The 20,176-nt window shown below is 41.8% G+C and overlaps 1 protein-coding gene across 8 annotated transcripts in view; it reads left to right on the top strand.

The window, feature by feature from the left end:
* Nucleotides 1-20,176, top strand: part of FAM13C (family with sequence similarity 13 member C) — a 246,127-nt gene that overhangs the window by 169,563 nt on the left and 56,388 nt on the right. For all 8 annotated transcript variants that reach the window (XR_008445678.1, XM_054034905.1, XM_054034904.1 and 5 more), the window contains one exon: nt 17,534-17,597. Coding sequence is in view for 7 of the 8 variants with exons in the window: in XM_054034905.1 (XP_053890880.1) it covers nt 17,534-17,597 (64 nt within the window). In the remaining variant the exon portion in view is untranslated. The remainder of the gene's footprint in view (nt 1-17,533; nt 17,598-20,176) is intronic.

Genomic DNA, 20,176 nt, shown 5'->3' with positions numbered 1-20,176 from the left:
GTGGACTAGATCTATTGAGACTTACGCTGGTCTAATACCTGAGGGAGGGCATTAATAAATTCTTCAAGGGACAGTGGTGCAAAAATGCTACAACCTGTCTTATGTCAGGGTGGCCATAGAGGGCTAGCACAGGCTAAAAAGTGAGTGCTGCTGGTGAGTGGGGGTATGTGATCCTGACAGAATCAGGGAGGGTGCTGATGCCAGCAGTACACCTTGGCATAGGCCTGTATTTCAAAGCTGTTTAGGTGGCTAACTGCCATTGATTTCAGTGGGTATTAGACAGCTAAATACATTTGAGGATCTGGGCCACAGTTCCCCTGGCAGGAAGCTGCTGCTTGCCTTGACTGTGCTAGAAGGAGGAAGTAGTAACACCACCTGTTCCCCACTGAGGTGAGTTCTTGGGACTTAGCTATCAGTAGAAGGTGTAATTCATAACTCCCTGCACTATGTTAAGTGAATCTGTCCTCTGGTATCTAACATGTATCAGTTTTGCGAACTCATGTTCAATCTCCCAATTTGAACCAGTGTCTTAAGAGTTGAAAACCACTATGCATTTTCATTAGCTGTGCCCTGACCCATGTCCTTGGTAGCTAAACAATGCTTAGGAAGTTTTTTCTGACACAGAAGCTTAAATGAACATACCACAAGGCAACAAGGCTAAGAAAATGACTTGTTATGGTCATTCCTCTTGTTAAAGTTTACTTAAAATACTGAGCATAATGGCATCTCTCATTTCAGAATTCAGATACTTATAGCACAGCGTTTCTCAAACTGGGGTGAGCGTCCCCAAGGAGACTCCAGGGGGTCTGTGGGACCCACTCAGAAACTCTTCCCCCCTTCTTCAACTCCTTCCTTTCCCACCCAGGCGCGCCTCCAGCACGCTCGAGAATAGGCTTACCTGTCCTGGCTCCCCGTTGCTCCCGGAAGTGGCAGGCACGTCCCTGCGGCCTGGGCTGGGGCAGGGGTGCAGGAGGGGAGGGGGATGTGGCACTTACCTCAGGGCACTCCCGAAAGCAACTGGCATATTCCTCTGGCTGTGGCTCCTAGGTGGGGGGGGGCAGGGGCTCTCCGCACACTGCCTCCGCCTCGAGCGCTGACTCTGCAGCTCCCATTGGTCAGGAACTGCCAATTACAGTAGAACCCCTATTTTAATTAATTAACGAATGGTAAGAAATATATACAGTGTGCCTATTACAATCTTGCTAATGGATTGTACTACATCAAACAGTACTGTACATGCATACTGTGCTGTTAGTGTCCCTGTAGTCATTGGTGAAATAAATTACTGAAGGTCAGTACACCCACACTCTGTGTGTGGCACCTCTGCTCACTGCTTAAGCACATATACCTGTACCTGGTTGATCAAGAGATAAAAATGGTTCATCGAACCAGTCGTTCATGAAATGAGGGTTCTACTGTTTAAGTTCCTGTTTTCAATTGTTTATAACTTTGAAAAACTTGAAGCATCTGGGCTGAAATATTCCATGGTGAATGGTTGTCTCAGGCCAAAAAAAAAAAAAGGTTGTGGGTTTTTGTTTGTTTGTTTTAACTTTGAGCAAAATTGGTTCAGCTATTTCTGAGAATGAGGCTAAAGGAAAATATATTGTATTTGCCAATGTTAAAAATTCTTACAGCTCTTTTGTCGAGAAGCTCTACAATATTGCCAGCTCTTGCAGTTTACTGCAAGTCTTGTGATATTAGGTGATTTTTCTTAATGTCTCAGATCCTGGAGTCAAGTGATTATGTCAGGGATTGTCTTTTATTCTGTGTCTGTGCAGAGCCTCGCACAGTTTGGTCAAGGTGCATGACTAGGGCTCCAAGGCACTATGTTAGTACAAATAAATAAGAATAAAAAGAAAAAGTAGTTGTAGTATTTTTAAATCTCATATTTTTAAAACCAGTCTCATGATTTTTGGGACCTGACACATTTTTTTTGGATACTCAGGTTTGGCAATACTAGCTGTAGCATGTCCATGCTTTGGAGCAGGGTTTTGAGATTTGGCAGGTGGGTCACCCTGAAGTCAGAGAGTTGCCTTTTGTTGTCCCTATGAAAATCCATCCAACTTTGCTGAATTATAAATCTCTGAAAACCACTGTTTGTACATGTACAATAAAGATTTGTTAGAGGCGGGTAACAAAATTCTCTGAACATGCTGTTTCCACTGAGCATGCTCCATCCTTTCAGAGCTCACAGAGTATAATCTAGCCAAGGGCTGAGTAGGACTTTTCTCGTAATTGCTCATTGTGGTAGCCAGGTCCACTGTGGTACTGGGCACCAGAACTAGGAGTAGGGATACTCTCTCTCCTGTGCTCTCAGTGCTCCCTATGCTGGCACCCAGGCAGTTTGGAGGAGGAAGCTGCCTGACTGAAATGCAACAGGGTGAGGAGTGGGGTGGGGTTAGGGGGAGAAGGACAAGTATGGGGAAGAAGCAGAAGGGGAATGGGACAGGAGCAGAGAGGGATATGGCCCTGCAGGAGGAAATAGGAGTGTGGCATATGCATTATGATATGGTCTTTGATTGCATGGTCACATACTATTTTTCCCAGGTCAATGGGATTGGGCAAACCTCAACATTTTTAATGGAATTCAGTTCAGCTACCCCTCATAAAGCCCTCCCCTTCAACTCTTTCTACCTGATCCATATTAAACCTCACTCACTCTTTGAAACTACTGTTCCCCAACAACCCTCTTAACTGTGTTGATCCTATTGCAAGTTCTCATAAGGTCTTCAGTCTCTGTTGTGCTTTAGATGGCTTCTCTATTCCAGTTACATATGCTCTGGGACTTCTTTGGTTAAAGCACGTATGACTGCATTTTTCACAAATGATCAGATAAATTAATCCAGATAGAACAATAAGGCTTTAAGGACTCTGCTTTCCTGGTACTTTCCCTATCGCTAATTGCTTCTTCAGTATCTTGCTCAGTGGAACAACTTCCTCCTCCTTCTTCCTGTTACTTTCAAGGTCTTCTTCTGAGGTCTGTCACTGGCATTCTCCACTTCTTCCTCCAGACGCTGTCCTTTGACATCCATACCTGTTTGTAAACTTTAACCAATATCCTTACATTGACAACTCCTAGATCTGCCTCTCCAGTTGTGACCACTCTCCCTCTTTTATGACTCAGATCACTGTTATCTCCTCTCCAGAGCTTAATTACTTGCTATGTCTATGCATTTGTTTCCTTTCCTTCTCCTCATCCTCTACTCTTAGCCCAAGCTTCTCATCTCTATATTCCTTTTCTGTCCTTCTCTTACCTGCTTTTGTTCCTTCTTTCATGCAGTTTCCTATGCCTGGTAATCCCCTTTCTTCACCTGTCTATAGGGTTGCCAATTTTCTACTTGCACAAAACGGAACATCCTTGCCCCGCCCCTGCCCTGCCCCTCCTCTCCTCCAAGCCCCCCCTCTGAGGCCCCGCCCCTTTCACTTCATCCCCCCACCCTCTGTTGCTCACTCTTCTCACCCTCATTCACTCGCTCATTTTCACCGGGCGGAGACAGGGGGTTGGGGTGCAGGAGAGGGTGAGGGCACTGGCTGGGGGTGCGGGCTCTGTGGTGGGGCCGGGGATGAGGGGTTTGAGGTGCAGGCGGAGGCTCCAGGCTGGGGGTGGAGCTGAGGGGTTTGGAGTATGGGAGGGAGCTCCGGGCTGAGCCAGGGAGTTGGGGTGTGGAAGGTGTTCTGGGGCTCTGGGCTAGGGATATAGGTTCTGGGATGGGGCCAGAAATGAGGGGTTCAGGGTGTGGGAGGGGGGTCCGGGATGGAGCAGGGGTTTGGAGTGCGGGTGTGTGTGTGAGGGCTCCAGCTGGGGGTGCAGGCTCTGGGGTGGGGCTGGGGATGAGGGGTTTGAGGTGCAGGAGGGTGTTCTGGGCTGGGCTCAAGGGGTTCAGAGGGCAGGAAGGGGATCCAGGTCTGTGGGAGGGGGTCAGGGGTTTAGGCTCCGGGCAGTGCTTACCTCAGGCAGCTCCTGGAAGCAGCGGCATGTCCTCCATCCAGTTCCTACATGGAGTCATGGCCAGGCAGTTCTGTGCACTGCCCCGTCCGCAGGTGCCACCCCCGCAGCTCCCATTGGCCATAGTTCTCGGACAATGGGAGCTACGGAGCTGTCACCTGGGGCGGGGGCAGCGTGTGGAGCCCCCTGGCTGCCACTACATGTAGAAGCCCGATGGAGGACATGCTGCTGCTTCCGGGAGCCATGCGGACGCCACAGCAGGCAGGGAGCCTGCCTTAGCACTGCTGCGCCGTCAACCAGACTTTTAACGGCCCAGTTAGCAGTGCTGACCGGAGCTCCCAGTGTCCTTTTTTGACCAGGCATTCCGGTAGAAAACAGGACATCTGGCAACCCTACCTGTCTACTGTCCTCTACTAAATCCTTTCTCAAAAATCTTGTTTTACATAAAGCTATGTAAACATTGTGATATGTGCACTTCTTATCCAAATGACTCCGTTATCTTATGGCCTTTACCCTCATCCTTCCTCCACTCCCCAGTGTTTGTTGTCTCTTAATTTTTGCATTAAATTAATCCTTGATCGTGCAATAGGACTCACCCAGGAGGACACTTACACTTGCATGTTCACAGTTGCAAGACCATGAGCCTTAGTTTATAAACTCTTTGGGGAAAGGACTAGGGGTGAGATCTGTGCTGCACCTCTGAGCAACCCTTGGAGGTGGCTTTTAGCCACCTTTGCAGCTCTGCAATCATGGACTGCACCAGGAGCTGGATAGGCCTCCAGTATAATTTAGATAGCCCTGGGGTCCTGTTCAAGCTACGGCAGCCTCCCTAGAATCTCCTGTAGTGCTGCCTGGAAGTGCCACAGCACTGTACAATGTGGTCTTAGCCTGATATACCCTTCCCTCCCCCAGTCCCATCCCCAGCACACTCACGATGATAGGGCTTGTGAGAGGGTCCTCAGAGAAGGCAGCCTTATGCATGCTTTCTTTAGCTCCTACTGGGAAATCCTCCCCAGCAAGTCCTGGGGCTTTGAGGGCCCCTCTACACTGCTCTGACTCTTTCAGGAAATGTAAAGGGGCAGAGCCGGGGTGAGAATCTCACTCTGAGTCTTCATCTGTTTTGTTAAGCAGAATGCATATCTATGATGTTATATAAATAATATGGTCACGTAGCACAAGCGGGCTTAAAAACCAATGACACTACCCAACATGAATGCTATAAACAAGTCATGGTAAGGAACAATGGTCTGGCCTGATGATTGACTGATGTTATAGACATAATAGCATCGTGAGTCAGGGAAAATATTGTATTTCATTGCTTTGAGGGAATCAATTATAAATTACATTGCAGTTCTCTAAAATCCACTGCTGTGGATTAGATTGTCAGAGACAAAATTGCCAGAATTAAATTTCCTTTTTGAGTCTTTCTTTTAGGACATTCATTTATCTATGGTGAGAGGAAGAGGCAATTCCAAGTGTCTGCAGATAGGTTGGGTATTTGATGTAGGTATAATCCCTGCTCATCTGAAAATACCTGGTGCTTTCTGCTTGCAGTATGTTCATCATTGCATTACCATCATTATCATTATTAGCAGAAAAGAGGTGTAATACCTTTGCTAGTACAGAGTTGTCAACCTAAACAATCTGACTGAAAATATAAAAAACTGACATCAAATTTATAAATAACTAATTGAAACACATTGCAAACTCTGCCTCATAAAAATGAGCTGCATGTAATAAACACCAAACTAGGAGATATCCCCTTTCCAGCATTATTTACTCATTCTTTACTCAAAATTCAAGAGGATTCCTGCCAGAATGGAGAATGTTATCAGTAGTTATCAGTGGTTCACAGTCATGCTGGAAGGGCATAATGAGTGGGGTCAGTTCAGGGTCTGGTTCTGTTCACTATCTTCATCAATGATTTAGATAATGGCATAGAGAGTACACTTATAAAGTTTGTGGACAATACCAAGCTTGGAGGGGTTGTAAGTGCTTTGGAGGATAGGGTTAAAATTCAAAATGATCTGGAAAACTGGAGAAATGGTTTAAAGTAAATAGGATGAAATTCAATAAGGATAAATGAAAAGTACTCCACTTAGGAAGGAACAATCAGTTGCATGCATACAAAACAGGAAATGACTGTCTAGGAAGGAATACTGTGGAAAGGGATCCGGGGTTCATAGTGGACCACAAGCTAAATATGAGTCAACAGTGTAACGCTGTTGCAAAAAAAGCAAACATCCTTCTGGGATGTATTAGCAGGAGTGTTGTAAGCAAGTCGCGAGAAGTAATTCTACTGCTCTACTCCGCAATGATTAGGCCTCAACTGGAGTATTGTGTCCAGTTCTGGGCACCACATTTCAGGAAGGATGTGGACAAATTGGAGACAGTCCAGAGAAGAGAAATAAAAATGATTAAAGGTTTAGAAAACATGACCTATGAAGGAAGATTGAAAAAATTGGGTTTGTTTAGTCTGGAGAAGAGAAGACTGAGAAGAGACATGACAACAGTTTTCAACTATGTAAAAAGTTGTTACAAGGAGGAGGAAGAAAAATTGTTTTTCTTAACCTCTGAGGATAGGGCAAGAAGCAATGGGCTTAAATTGCAGCAAGAGAGGTTTAGGTTGGACATTAGGAAAAACTTCCTAACTGTCAGGGTGGGTAAGCTCTGGAATAAACTGCAGTCCGCAGGGGGCGGGGGTGTTCCGCAGCGCGGCGCTCAGTGGGGGGTGTTCTGCAGCGCTCTGCGCAGGGGGGGTTCAGCAGTATGGCGCTCGGTGGGGGGGGGTTCGGCGGTGCAGCACTCGGTGGGGGGGGGTTTCGGCGGGGTGGGGCGGCACCTGGGGTGTGTGTGTATTACGGCGGGGCGATGCTTTTTTTTGCTGCTTGGGGCGGCAAAAAAGTTAGAGCCGGTCCTGTTTACAAGCACAGTATGGAACAAGAGTTGATGGTGTCTTGTGCTGTCTAGTATGGCTGTGCCACTAACTGTTCCTTTTGTTTGGTGAGTTTCTTCTTTATGTTGTATCAATTGTTTTCATTTTGAGTGGAGTTAAAAAGTCTAAATAGTTCTGAATTGTAAGTGTTTGTTTTTTCTTTACATATACTACTAGTCAGTGGGTTGCAGATGCTCAACACCTCTCAAAAATAGGCCATTTTTATTTAGATGCCTAAATATGGATTAAAGGGCCACCCAGATTTGAAAGTTTGGACTCAGTCCTTGCTCAGTAGAGAAATCTAAATTCATCATAATACAACAAGTGAGGTACATATACAGATAAGCATAGGAGGAATGGGAGAGGGATGATGGGGTGACAATAAGATCACCTGTTAGACCATGTACGCATCTTGTTGGTGTCTGTTCCTTTACTGGGTCCTTTCCTCCCACTCATTTCTCATAGGCAAGACAGCAGAGGGTGAGTTTTAGGCGGTATTTGAATGCAGCGAGAGAGGTGGTCTGGTGAACAGGTTTGAAGAGAGCGTTCTAAATTAGAGCTTAGAGAAATGATTAGGGTAATGGCCAAGTACTATCCTGTTGTAGCCTTTGCATATCTGCTCAGTCTTCAGAGCTGTCTGTCGAGAATATTTCATGAGCATTAAAGTCACTTTAAAATATTAAACACCAACTGCCTTGAGGAAACTGGTGCACCCCCATTAAAATTGAATTTCTAATACTGTTGTTAGTATTTACACTGAATACTATTCTACCAGCCACAAATAATTGGATTTGGATTACTGTACAGTGCAATCTGCATCTTTGGGAGATAAAATGTATAAACCCTCCCTAGCAGTAAACATTGGGATTAGGGGATTACCTCTCCTTAACAAAAAGGATGGGAAAGCTGTTGTGTGAGCACTGATGTACAATCCCAAAAATGTGCTCTTAAAAATATTCTTCACATATTAAATGTGATTGGCAATGTTTTAAAAAATGGAGAGCAATTGTAGAGTTATGTGCTGCATTACTCAAATACACCTCTACCCCAATATAACATGACCCGATATAACACGAATTCGGATATAACACGGTAAAGCGGTGCTCCGGGTGGGCGGGGCTGCACACTCCAGCGGATCAAAGCAAGTTCGATATAACACGGTTTCACCTATAACACGGTAAGATTTTTTGGCTCCCGAGAACAGCATTATATCGGGGTAGAGGTATATGAGGTGGCAGTTTGTTCTTCCTTTGTTTATTACACCCTCTTTTTCAAGCTAAATAATATTTCACTCCTTATGGATCTACGGTTCTTCTTATCCTAAAGAACGGAAAAAACCCTTGGAAAACTCCTGGCTTGCCATGTATTTAAAAGATGTGACTTACTCGAGCAGTTTGGGGCTGTAACTTCTGGATCATTACCACTTTGACCATGAAGTGTTTCCTCTCCAGCCAAAGATGCCTCTCTTCTCAGAAGGTAGTGGGTGTGTAATGATGGGTAGAATGTGAATAGGGTCTACCTATGCCACTGCAGTTTACAAAGTAGCCACTACTACGCTGGCTGGGCTGCTTGCACACTAGAAATGTACACAAGCAAACTGTTTTAGGGAACTCACAAAGACTAATCGGAAGCTGCAGTGGGCCCTTAAAGAAGTAATATCAAGTATAATATTTGAGTGCAGATGAAGGAATATGGACAAATTGAAGAGAGTCCAGTGGAGGGCAATGAAAATGATTGGGGGTTGGGGCACATGACTTATGAGGAGAGGCTGAGGGAACTGGGGTTATTTAGTCTACAGAAGAGAAGAATGAGGGGAGATTTGATAGCAGCCCTCAACTACCTGAAGGGGGGTTCCAAAGAGGATGGAGCTCAGCTGTTTGGTAGTGGCAGATGACTGAACAAGGAGCAATGGTCTCAAGTTGAAGTGGAGGAGGTCTAGGTTGGATATTAGGAAACATTATTTCACTAGAAGGGTGGTGAAGCACTGGAATGGGTTACCTAGGGAGGTGGTGGAATCTCCATCCTTAGAGATTAATGCCCAGCTTGACAAAGCCCTGGCTGGGATTATTTAGTGGGTGTTGGTCCTGCTTTGAGCAGGGGATTGGACTAGATGACCTCCTGAGGTCTCTTCCAACCCTAATATTCTACGTTTCTATGTATTTTTTTAATCCATCAATCCAGAGAATTTGCTTCATTAGTCGTGTCATAAGTATAAAGGGAAGGGTAACAGCCCTCCTGTGTACAGTACTATAAAATCCCTCCTGGCCAGAGACTCCAAAATCATTTTACCTGTAAAGGGTTATGAAGCTCAGGTAACCTGGCTGGCATCTGACCCAAAGGACCAATAAGGGGACAAGATACTTTCAAATCTTGGTGGGGGGAAGGCTTTTGTTTGTGCTCTTTGTTTTGGGGGTTGTTCGCTCTTGGGACTGAGAGGGACCAGACATCAATCCAGGCTCTCCAAATCTTTCTGAACAAGTCTCTCATATTTCCTACTTGTAAGTAAACAGCCAGGCAAGGTGTGTTAATTTTTATCTTTGATTTCTCAACTTGTAAATGTACCTTTTTGCTAGAGTGTTTATCTCTGTTTGCTGTAACTTTGAACCTAAGGCTAGAGGGGATTCCTCTGGACTCTTTAAGTTTGATTACCCTGTAAAGTTAGTTTCCATCCTGATTTTACAGAGATGATTTTTACCTTTTTCTTTGATTAAAAGCCTTTTTTTTAAGAACCCGATTGATTTTTCCTTGTTTTTAGATCCAAGGGGGTTGGATCTTGATCCACCAGGAGTTGGTGGGAGATAGGAGGGGGGATGGTTAATTTCTCCTTGTTTTAAGATCCAAGGGGTTTGGATCTGTATTCACCAGGGAATTGGTGAAGAGTCTCTCAAGGCTACCCAGGGAAGGGAATTAGCACATTTGGGAGTGGTGGCAGCGGACCAGATCTAAGCTGGTAGTTCAGCTTAGAAGTTTCCATGCAGGCCCCCACATTTGTACCCTAAAGTTCAGAGTGGGGAAGCAGCCTTGACAAGTCATTATGCAATTTTTCAAATTTCTACAGTGTTTACAGCATCTACAATTAAAAGTCTGATTTTTTTTCCAAAATATGACATTAAGAATAACTTCATGCATGATCTGTAATTCACCTCTTCTGGTCTTGTTCTTAAACAACTGCTCAGAGCTGTTACAAATTGACTCCACCCTGCTGCTGGTAGGAGCTGTATTTATTTTGATGTGTTTATCCTTTTTTTTTTTTTTTTTTTTTTTGTCATGTCCACAAACTTTGAAGACATTCCATATGGGCCTTATGTCATCTACATCATGGTAAGCCAGGAGTATCTCTGCTGAAATCAGTGGAGTTACCCTCCTGTGACGTGTAAGTGAGATCACCAGTCAAGCCCTCCAAATATTTACTCTGCCTCTTTATAAAATATGAAAAGTAGCAATGACACAGAGAATTACATTTTTCTTATTTTTTATGACCCAGATTATGGGGAAGGCAGAGTTGTCCGCAATTATTTAAAATTTCTGTTCGAGCTTAAAGCAATTTTAATATATCAGCTCAGGTGGAAAATAAGGGTTTCATCCTGCTGCTTTTAAGGATAGTGGTTGCTTTGTAACTGATTTAAATGAGAGCAGGAACAGGCTCTAAGTTATTAAATTATATGTACTCTGTTGCCAGGTTACCATCATTCAATTTGCATTTACCTAGCAGAGCTATTGAGCTTAATTGTAAAAAAGGACTATGGGGTGTTTTTAGCTCAACATGCACATGTAACTACCATTAACGTAAATGGCCTTCACAGACAAACATCTAGTGTGTGTGAGGAACACAGCTGTGAGAGAGTATTAACTCCAGTATTATTTTGTACAATACAAACAGTGGAATGCAAGACAATCACACACCTAAAATGCAGACAATAATACCAACTGAGACTGACAGATGATGATTTAAGGGTACTGTAAAGTCAGTTCCCACTCCCCCCTGAGCTTAAAATAACCATGGGGCTCATTAGAGGTGGAGCCATGAGTGAGCTATGCAGGTCATCCAACACAGACCCACTACAAACTTTATAAAAAGAAGAACAGGAGTACTTGTAGCACCTTAGAGACTAACAAATTTATTAGAGCATAAGCTTTCGTGGACTACAGCCCACTTCTTCGGATGCATATAGAATGGAACATATATTGAGGAGATATATATACACACATACAGAGAGCATAAACAGGTGGGAGTTGTCTTACCAACTCTGAGAGGCCAATTAATTAAGAGAAAAAAACTTTTGAAGTGATAATCAAGCTAGCCCAGTACAGACAGTTTGATAAGAAGTGTGAGAATACTTACAAGGGGAGATAGATTCAATGTTTGTAATGGCTCAGCCATTCCCAGTCCTTATTCAAACCGGAGTTGATTGTGTCTAGTTTGCATATCAATTCTAGCTCAGCAGTCTCTCATTGGAGTCTGTTTTTGAAGTTTTTCTGTTGTAATATAGCCACCCGCAGGTCTGTCACTGAATGACCAGACAGGTTAAAGTGTTCTCCCACTGGTTTTTGAGTATTTTGATTCCTGATGTCAGATTTGTGTCCATTAATTCTTTTGCGTAGAGACTGTCCGGTTTGGCCAATGTACATGGCAGAGGGGCATTGGTGGCACATGATGGCATATATCACATTGGTAGATGTGCAGGTGAACGAGCCCCTGATGGTATGGCTGATGTGATTAGGTCCTATGATGATGTCACTTGAATAGATATGTGGACAGAGTTGGCATCGGGGTTTGTTACAAACTTTATAGAAGTCCACACCAGTACCTCTCATGCTTTTTTTCTTTTTGAACTATGGAAGCAAAGGGGTAATTAGTATGATAGTAGCTTGTTGAATTCACAAGTGCAACATTAAGTCAATAGGCCAAATTAATTTGTCTTTTGGGGGTACTGCTCCACAGATGTCCAGGAAGTGGTGCTCACTTGTACCATTGGTTAACTTGCCCAATTTATCTACCGGGTTGAAATTTCTACAAGAATCTATATACTACAGATATTTAGAATCATACAAGTTAGAGATGAGAGAGACCCTTTACGACTTCCAGGCCATCTCTTTCTTCCTGCTAATGCACAATTGCTCCTTAGACTACATGTACTAATGTTTTATCCAGTCTAGTTCTAAAAGTTCCAAGCATTGGGGCTTCTTCACTTTCCTTGGGAGAGTATTCCATAGCCAAATCTGTCTCACCATCAGGATACTTTATTAACAGGATACCTGTTATTCAGCCTACATTTTCCTATTCTTTGTTTCATCTCATTATGCCTACTTATATCCATAGATACTATATCACACTAAACAACACTGCTCTACAGCCAAAATGCTTCTGAAATAAATGTAGTCAAACTTTACTAATTCTGGGTCACTGAGAACGAAAATGATGCTTAAAATTGTTGATTGGCTCTAGTTTTCAAGATATGCTATTGGGTCAGTATATACGACCCTTGACTTGGGAATGGCGGAGGATAAGTGAGTTATAAAGGGAAGGGATCTCAATTTAAACCAGAAATGACTAAAATACATCTTTGACTGGATCTAGGAATAAATCTATGACTGGGTTTGGACAGTACTTGCTTTTTAGGCAAAACAATGAATGATGCAATCTGAAGCTGGTATTGCGTCATACATGATATGAATTGCATCATGTTATTGCTAGAAGTCATGGATGATGCAATCATAACGAAGCTTACATCACTCTGCTGAACAAATTGCCCTATATCAGCTCTAGAAATCATACATGTCGTGTTCTCTTATTTGTCAGTGTTTGATTTTGCAAAGGGACACATTTCTGTTTTGCCAAAGTGAGCAGAGATGCCTCGTACTTGTGTGAACAGTGCAGATAACTTCTGCTATGTTTGTGGTGAAGTGACTTTTGCATCACAAAAGCGCAGTATAACCACTATGGTTAAGAAAGCCTATCACCTTTATTTTGGCTGCAAAATTGGAGATCAGGACAAGAGGTGGGCCCCACACATATGCTGCAACACTTGTGCAACAAATCTTCGCCAGTGGTTGAACAGGAAAAGGAAATCTATGCCTTTTGCAGTGCCAATGATTTGGAGAGAGCCAACAGATCATACCAGCAATTGTTACTTCTGCATGGTGCCTCCAGTTGGGAAAGGTGTGTCAAAGAAGAAAAAGTGGACTGTGCATTATCCAAACATTCCATCAGCTATACGCCCAGTACCCCACGGAGAAGGACTGCCGGTTCCTGATGCACCAGAATCATTCTCACTTGAGTCAGACGAGGAAGAGGAAGAGGATGAAACTTCTGGTCCTGAACCATCAATGTCACAGGACCCACATTTTCTCCCATCCTCCTCCTCTGAACCACACCTCATAACACAAGGTGAACTGAATGACCTTGTCAGGGATTTGGAACTACCCAAGAGTAAGGCAGAACTGTTGGGCTCCAGACTACAGCAGTGGAATCTCCTGGCAGGTGATGTTAGGGTTTCCATGTTCCATGACCGTCAAAAGGATCTTGTCCCATTCTTCTTCATGGAAGGTGATCTTGTAGCCTGCAACAACATCGATGGTGTGATGGCAGCCCTAACATCGTTCACGATCCAGATGAGTGGAGACTGTTCATTGATTCATCGAAGACGAGTCCTTAAGCTGTTTTACTGCATAATGGCAATGTTTTGCCATCAATTCCAGTTGGTCATGCAGTCCATATAAAGGAAACCTATGACAACATGAAACAACTTTTGAGGTGCATAAACTATGACCAACATCAGTGGCAGCTTTGTGGCGATTTGAAGGTTGTTGCTCTCTTGCTTGGTCTGCAGACTAGATACACAAAGTACTGCTGTTTTCTCTGTGAATGGGATAGTCGTGCAAGAGATTCCCACTACATCAAGAAAGATTGGCCACTCCGACAGTCACTGGAGCCTGGGAGGAAAAGTGTTCAGCCTCCACCATTTGTTGAATCAAGGAAGATTTTGTTACCACCCTTACACATCAAGCTGGGTCTGATGAAGAACTTTGTCAAGGCCATTGACAAAACACAAGCAGCTTTCAAGTACCTCCGTAGAAAATTTCCAAGGTTAAGTGAAGCTAAGATAAAGGAAGGTGTCTTTGTTGGTCCTCAGATTCATGAACTTCTTCGAGATGATGCATTTGACCATGCACTGCGTGGCAAGGAAAAGACGGCATGGAAAGCCTTCCAGTTAGTGGCAATAAATTTTCTCAGAAACAACAAGGCAGACAACTACAGGTTGTTGATGGAAAACCTCCTCAAGGGATACAAAAGCCTTGGTTGCAACATGTCACTAAAGATATATTTTTTGCACTCTCATCTAGATTTTTTTCCACCCAACTGCGGAGCAGTGAGCGACGAGCATGGCGAACGATTTCACCAGGACATTGCAACAATGGAGAAACGCTATCAGGGCAAATGGAGCCTATCAATGCTTGCAGACTATTGTTGGACAGTGACAAGAGATGCTCCATTTAATGAATACAAGAGACAAACCAAGAAGCACCGAGTAGACACTGAATAGGACTAAACTATGTACATAATAGTTTTTTGCCTTTTGTTTCATAATAAATTTTATTTATATAACCCTTTTGCTGATTTTTAAAGTGTTATATAAACAGGACAGGTGAAATATTATCATGTAAAGCAACCATAAACACATGAAAAGACCTAGGTTTACAATTTATGATTAAAACTCTACTATCTACACTATATACATACACATAAAATGTAAAAACATAAATATCTTAGAAACAGTAGCCAATCAGTTGTTTTAATTGTCATATTTGAATTCAGCACATCAAAATACATAATAAATAGCACATTTTATCTCTGAAGCAGACGATTTCTCAAAAATTGTAGACGAGTGTTAATTCTTCCTCTTTGGTACTTACTCCTTGACAGCTGCCCTTCACCCAGTTATTGATCTTGGCCATGCCTATAGACTGTTCGGAGATGGTGCTGTTTTCACTTAATGTGAAGGAGGTTTAGAGCTGCATGTTGTGGGACAGCATGAACTACAATTCAGCAGTCTCCCCTACCAGCTTCCCATAGAAGTTGAACAGGATGAAGGAGAGGATGGAGCCCTGAGAACTTCCATAGCTGAAGGGCCATGAAGCTCTCTGGGTACGTCTACACTGCAATTTGACACCTGATTCAGGCTCACAGGGCTTAGGCTAAGGGGCTGTTTAATTGTGGTGTAGATGTTCCAGCTTGGGCTGCAGCGTGGGCTCTGTGACCCTCCGACCTCATCGGGTCCCAGAGCCCAGGTTGCAGCCCAAGCCCGAACATCTACACTGCAATTAAATAGCCCCTTAACTTGAGCCCCATGAGCCCAAGTCAACTGCAGGTTTTTAATTGCAGTGTAGACATACCCTCTGAGTACAGTCAATTTCAGGGATTACTGAAGTGCTTAAAATTAAGCACATCCAGAAATGTTTGCAGGATCAGGGCCTGATTCTGTCATTCTTTAAAAAAGAAATAATAATAATTAAAGCCTTTGCTTAATCACAGTTAACTCATGTGATTAACTCAAAAAAATTAATCACGATTAATCACAGTTTTAATTGCACTGTTAAACAATAGAATATCAATTGAAATGTATTAAATATTTTTGATGTTTTTCTGTGATGTAATTGAAATCAAAGTGTATATTATTCTCGATTACAAATATTTGCACTGTGAAAGATAAACAAAAGAAATAGTATTTTTCAATTTACCTCATACAAGTACTGTGGTGCAATCTCTTTGTCCTGAAAGTGCAACTTACAAATGTAATTTTTTTGTTACATAACTCCACTCAAAAACAAAACAATGTAAAACTTCAGAGCCTACAAGTCCACTGAGTCCTACTTCTTGTTCAGCCAATCACTAAGACAAACAAGTTTGTTTACATTTACAGGATTTAATGCTGCCCTCTTCTTATTTACAATGTCACCAGAAAGTGAGAATAGGCATTTGCATGGCATTTTTGTAGCCAGAGTCAAAAGATATTTACATGCCAGATATGCTAAACATTTGTATGCCCCTTCATGCTTTGGCCACCATTCCAGAGGACATGCTTCCATGCTGATGACGCTCCTTAAAAAAAAATGTGTTAATTAAATTTGTGACTGAACTCCTTGCCGGAGAATTGTATGGTCCCTGCTCTGTTTTACCTGCATTCTGCCATAAATTTCACGTTATAGCAGTCTCGGATGATGACCCAGCACATGTTCATTTTAAGAACATTTTCATTGCAGATTTCACAAAACGCAAAGAAGGTACCCATGTGAGATTTTGAAAGATAGCTACAGCACTCAACCCAAGGTTTAAGAATCTGAAGCGCCTTCCAAAATCTGAGAGGGACGAGGTGTGGAGCATACTTTCAAAAGTCTTAAAAGAGCAACACTCTGATGAGGAAACTAAAGAACCCAAACCACCACCAAAAAAAAAAAAAAATCAACCTTTTGCTAGTGGCATCTGACTCAGATAATGAAAATGAGCACTGTTTTGGATTGTTATTGAGCAGAACCCGTCATCAGCATGGGCGCATCTTCCCTGCAGTGGTGGTTGAACCTTGAAGGCACATACGAATCTTTAGCGCATCTGGCACGTAAATATCTGTTCTCATTTTCAGGTGACATTGTAAACAAGAAGTGGGCAGCATTATCTCCTGCAAATGTAAACAGACTTTTTTGTCTGAGCAATTGGCTGAACAAGAAGTAGGACTGTGTGGACTTGCAGGCTCTAAAGCTTTGCATTTTTTTTTTAATGCAGTTATTTTTGTACATAATTCTATATTTGTAAGTTCAATTTTCATGATAAGGAGATTACACTACAGTACTTGTATTAGATGATTTGAAAAATACTATTTCTTTTGTTTTTTTACAGTGCAAGTACTTGAAATAAAAAATAAATATAAAGTGAGCAGTGTACACTTTGTATTCTGTGTTGTAATTGAAATCAATATATTTGAAACGGTAGAAAACATCCAAAATATTTAAATAAATGGTATTCTATTATTGTTTAACAATGTGATTAATCACGCGATTAATTGCGATTAATTTTTTAAATTGCTTGACAGCCCGAATAATAATCAAGTTAGTCTGGAAAGATTTATCTTTTATGGCTGTGATCCAGCAAAATACTTAAACGTTGGCCTAACTTTAAGCATGTGAGTAGTCCCATTGAAATAAAGAGGGCTAATCATGTTTAAAGTTAAGCATATCCATAAGTGGTTCGCTGCTTGTTGCTCATAGTTTGGTCACCAGACAGGGTCCCTATTGTGCACCCATTCTTTGAAGGAATGATCCCAAATTTTTAGAGTTTTTTTGTTTTTTTCCTCCCAATTAATAACTGTGATAGTTTTTAGGACTGCATATGTGGTATAAATGCATCAAAAGTGATTCCAAATAAAATCACTATTACTCTGAACAATATTTCCCTTCATTGTGTATTTAAATGAGTTATACAGAATCCAGAGGTAAATTTCATATGAAATTTTATTTCTTTTCAATACAGTATTGTATGATCTTATCACAGAAACAACAGCATAATTGCTATAATGTAAATTCAGATCTACAAAGTCTGAAATATTTGCTATAGAGGAAAATGGGGTGTTCAATGGAATTTTTCTATTTTTCTATTGTAGAATAGATCAGTGCGCATTTCTTTCACCAAAGGAACCTGCTGAACAACTGCAGAATTTAAATGAGGTAAGTTTAACCAAAACTTTAACTGCAGAAATGCAGAGTTGCTAAACTCACACTATATTTGACATTTAACATAAAACACTTGCTCCTGGAATCATGTTATTACATTAGAATTTTGGCTTTCATTTTTAAAAAAAGTAAGTTTCTAGCTTTCATGTTGGCAGAGAAACATTTGAAAATGTCACCCAAGGGGGTATCCTAAGGACTCAAAAACCAGAAGGCAAATAAAAAGAACCCCAATTTTTTCAAAATCTCATGATTTTAAGCCAATCTTATGATTTCTAGTGTCTGAATCATGATTTCTAAGTGATTGGTGTTAGCAATACTGAGAGAGCTCTTAAGTTGCTATAGTTTTGTTTGGTCTCACATCACAACTGAAATGCATTGGAACAGCACTTCCATTTTGTTTAAAAAGTAAGGCTATATTAAGTACTGAAGAAGTAGCTGTGGGAGGGGACAAAGTAGTCAGGAAATGCCACAAGGCAAGATGAAAAAAGATTGATGCATGAGGTGCATTTATCCAGTGATCAGAGGAGCAGATTGTGGGAGAGAGAAGGAAGAAATGAAAACAAAAGGAATTGCACATATTTGTGACTGCTGAAATAATAGTTAGTTTTAACTTGGATATCAAAGAATACAACACAGAGAAGCTCTTTGTGTGACAGCAAGCTCATACTGTGTATCAAACAATGGGCAGTCTTATGCCAAACTCCAACAATTGAGTCAACGTATTGGAAGCCAAAATACAGGATGTGCAATTGGCCTAGAATATGGGTAACCTTACAATGCAGCTTCACAAATGAAGGAGATCTCATACTAGTGTAAAGGCCTGTTACACTCTGCAACATTCTGAACAAGAGACTGTATTTTATAAGGTGTAGAATAAGGCAACAGAGACCAAAAAAGGGGAGGAAGACGAGGGGAGGAGGTCACTGTTAGGCCATGGAAGAAGATTGTTACCACAATGAGCCAGAGAACATCCATGCCTTGACATGTAGTAATAGAAAACCACCATCTGTCCTTTTAAGGGAATTCACGTGTAATCAGTTCATTACTCTGAGTCCTTTTCTGTGTGCTGATGTCACCATAGCTCAGATCAATATTAAAAATTATAATATAAATAAGAAGACACCATCCATGTCCAACCATAGGAAGAGAGACCTGTGGAAATGTCCTGTGGTAGTCTGGTGCCAGGATGTAAAGTGCATGAGAAATTTACCTCAATAAATTGTTAGTTCTTCTGACAGCTCAGCTGCAGAAACCAGTGAAACTTCCACAATTAAAATAACAGAATTTAAAATTCATGCAGAACATACCTCAAATGTTCTGATAAACATGCTGTAAAGATAATAAATAAAAGCAATTAAAATAAACTGTTAATATGGTTCATGTTTACTGGTAATGATAAAGGGATGGTCCAGGGTAACATAATCAGAGTAAAATTAAATTAGACTTCTCTAAAATATATTTCAGGGCTAATGAAAACTCAAGTGGGCATGTGTCATACAAGATAAATTAATTCCTTGGGTCACTGAAGGCATTCTGCCTCCTCACAGCTCACCCATGGCATTATACAAGCACAGTGCAGATCTTTATGTATCTTATTACTGCTGGTTTGTTCCACATAAAGGAAATTCTGCACTTAAAATGTCATAAGCCTTAAGACACACAAACTGCCAAAACAGATACTGCAGCTCTCTATTGTTCTTTGCCGAGAATATGTATTGAAAACATTCTAGTTTATTTTTAGCTGGAACTGTGATTTCAGATTAATAAAGGGCGGGGAGGTTATAGTGTTCTAATGCCATTTTAATTTTCTTGCAGTACAGAAATCAAACAAGTTAATAGTAATGCAGTTCTTTTCTATATTAATTACTTTAAAGGATTTTCAAGGTTGAAAGAGTAAGCTTATCATGCTTTTTGCCCCAGACAATTTTACAAATCTGAAAAGTCCATCAGTAATTAAACACAAATCTGCTATTTAAAAATAATCCAGATGCAAGGGAAACCCTTACCTCCCGCACAGGCTGTATACTTGGGGAGGGGCAGAGAATGGCCTTTGGGGGATTGTGGGAGTAATCAGTATGTGACAGGGAGGCCTGAGACACCCCTGTCCAGAGAATACCAATTGGAGGTTTTGGTTATTTTCCATTCTCCCCATTTGCCTTCTAAACTGAGAAAGGACAGACCAGATGAAGGGTTCATGCTCTTTGCCAGCAATTTCCACCTCTCTTCTCCTCTTTTTCCTGTGTCTTTTCCTGCAACTTTAAATTTGCCTGACTGGCCGCTTTGTGGCTCTAGAGCTATCTAGGTATCCAGTAATAATGAGGTTCACAGGGCTTCAGACTAACTTAATAATAATGGTGGATATTAGGGCGGTTGGTAGAGCTCGCTCTTCAAAAAACAATACCTCTCTACTTTATTTTCCCAGGTTCAGAGGGCAGGGGTCCAGAGACATAGGTGGTTTCTCTAGTCTTCCATGACTACTACATGTGTGAATAGGCCAAGTTGTGTTGTGATGGTGGTGTTTTTTCAGCTCTGTGCTTGTTCTTAGTATCCCGAGAGTCCAATCTAGATGAAAG

Source organism: Malaclemys terrapin, chromosome 7 (genome assembly GCF_027887155.1).
Source record: "Malaclemys terrapin pileata isolate rMalTer1 chromosome 7, rMalTer1.hap1, whole genome shotgun sequence".
Lineage (NCBI taxonomy): Eukaryota > Metazoa > Chordata > Testudines > Emydidae > Malaclemys > Malaclemys terrapin.
Note: the sequence above shows the minus strand (reverse complement) of the source record. Positions and strands in the feature narration are given on the sequence as shown.